The sequence below is a fragment of the Alosa alosa genome, chromosome 18 (assembly GCF_017589495.1).
Source record: "Alosa alosa isolate M-15738 ecotype Scorff River chromosome 18, AALO_Geno_1.1, whole genome shotgun sequence".
NCBI classification, from domain to species: domain Eukaryota; kingdom Metazoa; phylum Chordata; class Actinopteri; order Clupeiformes; family Clupeidae; genus Alosa; species Alosa alosa.
The window spans coordinates 21,010,972-21,017,175 of NC_063206.1; the positions used below are offsets into that span (position 1 = coordinate 21,010,972).

Below are 6,204 nucleotides of genomic sequence, written 5' to 3' on the forward strand. Positions count from 1 at the left end.
ACACACACACACCCTTACCTCATTGCTCAGTCACCCTCTGTCTGACACACATACACACACACATCTTCTCCATCTCTCTCTATCACACACACACACACAAACACACACACACACACACACACACACACACACACACACACACACACACACACACACACACACACACACACACACACACACACACACACACACACACAGACCCGAAGAAAGCACAGTCCCATCAGGCGGCTGTCACACGTCATTGGCTCTAAACAATGGGGAATTTTCATCATGAGACACACACACACACACACACACACTAGCCGATGACAGGCTGCCTCGGCTGCTCTTACTGCCCGAGATTGACATGGTCCTCATTGACAGCAGCAAGGCCATCAGGGAAGAGAGGGGAGGAGGCACCAAGTTAGATGTCACAGTGGGTAGCTGTCACTACTCATGATGCAGAGTGGAGAGAGGAAAAGGAGGAGAAGAGAGAGAGAGAGAGAGAGAGAGAAAGAGAGAGAGAGAGAGAGAGAAAGAGAGAGAGAATAGGGTGGGGGTACGTGCTCAGACTGACATACACATGCCTCGAGGTACTACTCTTTCTCTCTCTCTCTCTGTTTATCTCTCACTCTCTTTCCCCTTCTCCACATTCTGCCTATGGTGTCAACTATTAAAAAATAGCTCAATTATGATGTTGTTTTTCCCCGTCATGCTCTGAGGGTACTGACTGATCATGATCTTGCCGGGGCTGGGGTTGGGGGGGTCCATGGCAGAGATGAGACTGAGGCTTTGCCTAATGAAGCACAGCAGATTGAGTCTTCACTCCGCATCGGACCCGCGGGACCAAAGACAGGAGGGGAGGGGAGAGGAGAAGAAAGAGAGAGAGAAAGAGAGAGAGAGAGAGAGATAGGTGGACGAGGGATTTGGCCCAGTCTATCACCCCGCTGATGTAGTGGAAGCTTAACAGGGTCTCTTGTGGAGCCATCCACAGCAAGTCTCTTGGGCTAAAGTACTGTGCCTTCGTGTTGAAAATGTGTGTAGAAAGCAGAACAATCAGCAGAGAACAGTGTTGGGGGTTTAATAAGGTTTTAACGCTGTAATTGGTGGTGCAGCGTCCAATAAGACAGTTATGACTCTGTGGGGAGGGGAGATAATGGCTGAATAACAATCACTTGCCTGCATTCCAGCCCTGACAACTACATTCAGAATCTTAACATTGAGATTGAGAAAATATATGCTTATTGTTTCTCGGCATCTCAAATGTTGAGAATGAGATGACTCTCTCTCCCACTCGCTTCCTGTCGCTCTCCACTATCCTGTCGCATTAAAAAGGCATACAAGCCCCAAAAAATAAATAAATAAAAAAAAAGAGAACAACTTAATCCACAGCTAATAGCCTATATAATTGGTCAGAATTGTTGACTTTTGATATAAGTAAAGGCAAGCAGCCAAATAGGGATCTCAATCCATCTTATCCTTCCTCTCTCTCTCTCTCTCTTACTCACTCACCCACCCCTCCCTCATTTGAAGCGAGTGAAGGCTTTATCGCGGGTCTCAGTGGACAGCGCCGTTAGGAGGCAGCGTATCAAAGCAGCCCTGCTCGTTCGCAGCTCAATATTCTCCGATCCTCGCTGCACTGCCATCAGACTCTTTCGGTGCTCACTTGACTTTAACATTTTAAGATGACTTTTTGCCTTCTCGAAGCCTGGCTCAAATAGCAAAATAAATAGGGACGGCGACACTTTGTTGTTATAGCAGTTTTAAACGGAGGAAGTCAATGACTGTTGACGGTTGTGTGGCGAGTTACCTGTTGTTTTTGTGTGAGGGTGGATCCGCTGAGGGGTAGCAAGAATCCTTCGTTAGAGACAAACTCGCACAGATCCCGTGGCGAAGGACTCTGTGGTCTTCCTGAGATGGAGACGGGACAGTAATATCAGTAAATGAATAGCCTAAGTTAGGATAGCATATGAACTGCGTGCACGATTCGGAGAAGACGTAAGACAACAGAACAAGAAGTCTCTAATCCAAGGGAATGCTGTACGCAGTAACGTTTCATAGACCATTCTTTCAGAAGGTGCTATGGGAGTATGGTCATGAGCCTTGAACTTGAACCGCTGCTCTAAAGAGGATGTATGGGTGACTCTGTTTTGTGTACTGGGACAAGCTTCAAACTTCAGCACAATGAAATCCGTCTTTTACAGCCGATTTTTCATACTCCTTCCCTGGGTTTTGATCGTCATCATCATGATCGACGTGGATACAAAGAGATCCTCTGTTCGGAACACAGCACAATTTTACTTGTCGCGACTTGGAAACGCACAGCGGCATGAGAGACCCGCGTTGCCCGTGAAGAACCGCACAGCTCTACCAGTCATCTACGCAATCACCCCCACTTATAGCAGAGCAGTGCAGAAAGCTGAGCTCACACGGCTCTCCAACACCTTCCGTCAGGTGCCACAGTTTCACTGGATCGTGGTGGAGGACTCAAGCCCCCGGACGGAGTTGGTGTCGCGCTTCCTCGCCCGATGTGGTGTTCCGTACACACACTTGAACATTTTCACACCTCGGCGTTTTAAGCGAACCGGTATGCCTCGGGCCACTGAGCAGAGGAACAATGCGCTCAGCTGGCTTCGGCAACACCGCTCCCTCAAAGACGCGGGGGTCGTCTTTTTCGCAGACGACGACAACACATACAGCTTAGAGTTGTTCGAGGAGGTAACATGACTTGTGTCCTCTATTGCAATCAATAGTTGTTGTTTTTTTACGATCACTGAGTCTCAGGGCTTCTTAGCACACATGCTATATTTTCACGATAGCCCTACTAAACAAATGCGTAATGTTAACATATTGCTATTGCAAATAGCACACGTGGGACGCACACTTTACATCAGTTAAATCTGGCTAATAACCTGATCCACAAATATTACATAATTAATGATTGTATGGTACAGTGATTTTCAATCTACTTCACGAAAGCAGATGACATGTAATGAGATTCAAAGTGAGAACAATTATACTCCATGAGGATGTTCTTTTGAACCTTTTCTTTTGATAACAAATATTATTCCATCCATTTAGGTCCTCCTAGCAGGGGGGCATTATGTCACTTTTTTAACTTATTCATCTGTAGGCCTATAGCTTAATTCTTGGTTAATTTTTTCTTTATCATTATCCAGACCAGGAGTAATTAGTAACAGCATATGTCATCGCCTGAACATACAGGTATATGGTGGATTTACTCTAAACATGCATCTTAATCCTTTAATCTCGCCCGGGAGAGGTCAACACAGGGTGTAGAGCCGCTTGCAACTCCTTCTATTCAACCTGTCTACTATATATTTGGCAAGGGAGCAGAACATTTGACCGAACATTTGTGACATCCTATATAGGCTACCCGCTGGATGTGTCCTGGTAGGTAATAAACGTTCCGGATCTTGTGTTCTCCACGCGGATTAACTCCATTTTAGTGAATGTCACCCGGATAGGCAATGCACTTTTGCATAAAGAGGATTGCATTCTCCGGTTTCCCAGAATTAACAGGTCACGCCTCAGCGCAATTAATTACGTCTCTGAGACATTTATTCAAGTGATTTTCCCGGCCCGAAATTGGCTGTCTGCAAAAGCTGCCGCGTGGACTAATGTGCTTTGTGAAATCAAACCTGCCCTCTCCTCTGTCTATTCCTAGAGGCGAGTTAACGCCGCGGCAGTCAAGGCGAGCGCTCCGTCGCGGAGACAACCCAATTCCACTCAGACCAAGCGAAATGAATTTCACCAGTCACACTCAAGCGGTGCAGTGACCTGACAGCCGAGAAATCAAGACCTATCTGTTCACACACATGTCAAAGAACGATGGGAAAGGGGGGAAGCAGTGCGAATAAGAGACAAAGAACTACAGTACTATAGTTTTTTATATATAGGCCACGAAAGCAAGCTAATCTGCTAAACAGCTAATCTGCTATCCATTCACATCAAATCAGCATGATGTCCCATCTTTTCAATAAAAGTTTAGGCAAACATGACTATAGGAGACGAATTTGCCCTGAGGCACACTGGCTGTATTAGCGGATAGATTGCATTAATGCAGCCTTGGGTCCCTGCCATGAGTCCAGCTAATAGAACGTTGGACAACACTGAGGCCAATGGCGAGAAAAGGCTTATTCCAAATGACAGGTGCCACCCTAATCTAAACAGTGACGAACTGCATTGTGTCTGAGCTTTGGGCTGTCCTGGTTTCATTACTGTCTTCTGCCGAGTGTTAATGCCGTTACTTGAAATATGTCCTGGTCTATATTGTCGGTAACCACATCAAATAGACTCATTCGGCTCTGAGCACCCTAAATACCCAGGATACCCAAAACGCCACACTCATCATATTAATGGACTCTTCAGGGATACAATGAAATACCATAACCTTGGAATTTACCAATTAACACTTGAAAGTCTATTAGCGCTTCTCAAATACAGATGAAAACATTCCATTCCCTTTGAGACAGGCTTGGCCGTTACTCTGCAGCATTTCATTAGGTTCAATGGCTGTGTCCTTTCACCACTAGGAAGAGAACAAGAGAATAGCAAACAAGCTGTGAGAATATATGGCTCACGGAACCATCCTATCAGATCCAGAGAGTCTGCCTGAAGGACACTTGCAGCCTAGAAAAGTAAAAACACACTAATGACTGCACCACATCATAGGCTGGTGTTACCTGAATGTTATTTTCGTGCATCCTTTTTAACCCTTTGAACTTAATTATTTTTTCTCTCACTCCCCTTTCTGCTTCTTGAAGGTCCTGGCTGGTTTTGCTCTGTTTATTTAAACTGGTGGACCAGTTGTTGTGGGCTAGGCCAGCTCTCGACCTCCATTTATCCCACACTCTTTTTCTCCGGTTGTGTGTGCCTGCTGTCCTCATTCAGAGAGGTGGATCTCCTTCTGCTAGAGGCCTTGTGTGAATGGCCGACTGTCTTTCGTACCCATAACCTCTTTTCTCATCATCTGTTTCAATTACACACACACACACACACACACATATACACATATACATACAGAGAGAGAGAAACTCAGTTTCTCTCCATCATATACACTCTCATTTTCCCTTCCATGCAGGTAGACACACACAGAGAGACAGAGATACACCCATTCACACAACCACAATGTCTCTATGCCATAGTTTCTGCATGATTTTCTCACAACTGCCTCTTTGATGAGTGTGTGAGCACACACAGACACACACACAAACACATCCCCCCCTTGCCCACTGTACCTTCTCCCAGTGCACAGCTGGGCAGAGAGTACATGGGCACATGGGCTAGTGCCTGAGGGGATGACTACTGCAGTGGCACCACACACACACACACACACACACACACACACACACACACACACACACACACAATGCATCCATTCCAGCCACTCAACATTCTCCTGTTCTCCCCTCCCCCAGTCTATTTTTGTCTCCTCACTAAAGTGATGTGATATAAAAATAAAAAAAGTTCAATTGTATAGAACACAAGGGTCTTAAAAAGGAACCATTCTTTGAGGCTAGCAGCGGGACCACAATCCCCGAATGCGGTGCATAACATCTCTGTGAGAGAGCTGACCCATTTAGCGTGTCAGAAGAATACTAAACACGCCATTGCACTGACTGCTAATGCTGCCACTATGTACAGTAGACAATGAAGCTAACTTTTTTTTTCTTCATGTAGTGGCTCAAGGTGTTGTTCTCCTTGAGAAAATTGAATGTGCTCTCGATCAGATAGTGATTTGCGCAGTCTGTCTTGCCAGGCCCAGCACTGTTTGTTCTTGTTCCTGTCTCATTCACGAACACAACAAGGCAGTGCAAGGGGTCTCTCCGCCAGAAAAAAAAGAAGAGATATATTCCTGTCTATTTGTTTAAACCTGCAGGAAAAAAAACGCCCTTTCCGCTTGTGAGCGAAGTCTTGTCCAAGGGGCATGAAATATAGCTCTGGTATTTGATATGACACCCTACGCTGCTCACACTCTTGAGCAATACAAGAAGTGACTCCGCACCCGTGAAGTGTGATACCGCCACAACTCCGCACGAATCCCCATGGCATCTCTTGTCTTTCTTCCAGTTGGGCTTTGGTAGTCTTTTAGTCTTTCCCCCCTTCTTCTGTTTTGGAGAGCTTCTCCATTATTGGACCCAAAGTCTTTGAAAAGTTCCCTGGAGGAGAGAGGGGGAAAGGAGGGGAGGTATGGGATGGGTA

General features: G+C 45.9%; 1 protein-coding gene across 1 annotated transcript in view; it reads left to right on the top strand.

Moving 5' to 3' along the window:
* Positions 1 to 1,547: 1,547 nt before the first annotated feature.
* b3gat2 (beta-1,3-glucuronyltransferase 2 (glucuronosyltransferase S)) overlaps positions 1,548 to 6,204 on the top strand; it is a 22,412-nt gene continuing 17,755 nt past the window's right edge. Inside the window, exon 1 of the mRNA XM_048270613.1 lies at positions 1,548 to 2,697. Coding sequence (XP_048126570.1) covers positions 2,164 to 2,697 — 534 coding nt within the window. The 5' untranslated portion in view covers positions 1,548 to 2,163. The remainder of the gene's footprint in view (positions 2,698 to 6,204) is intronic.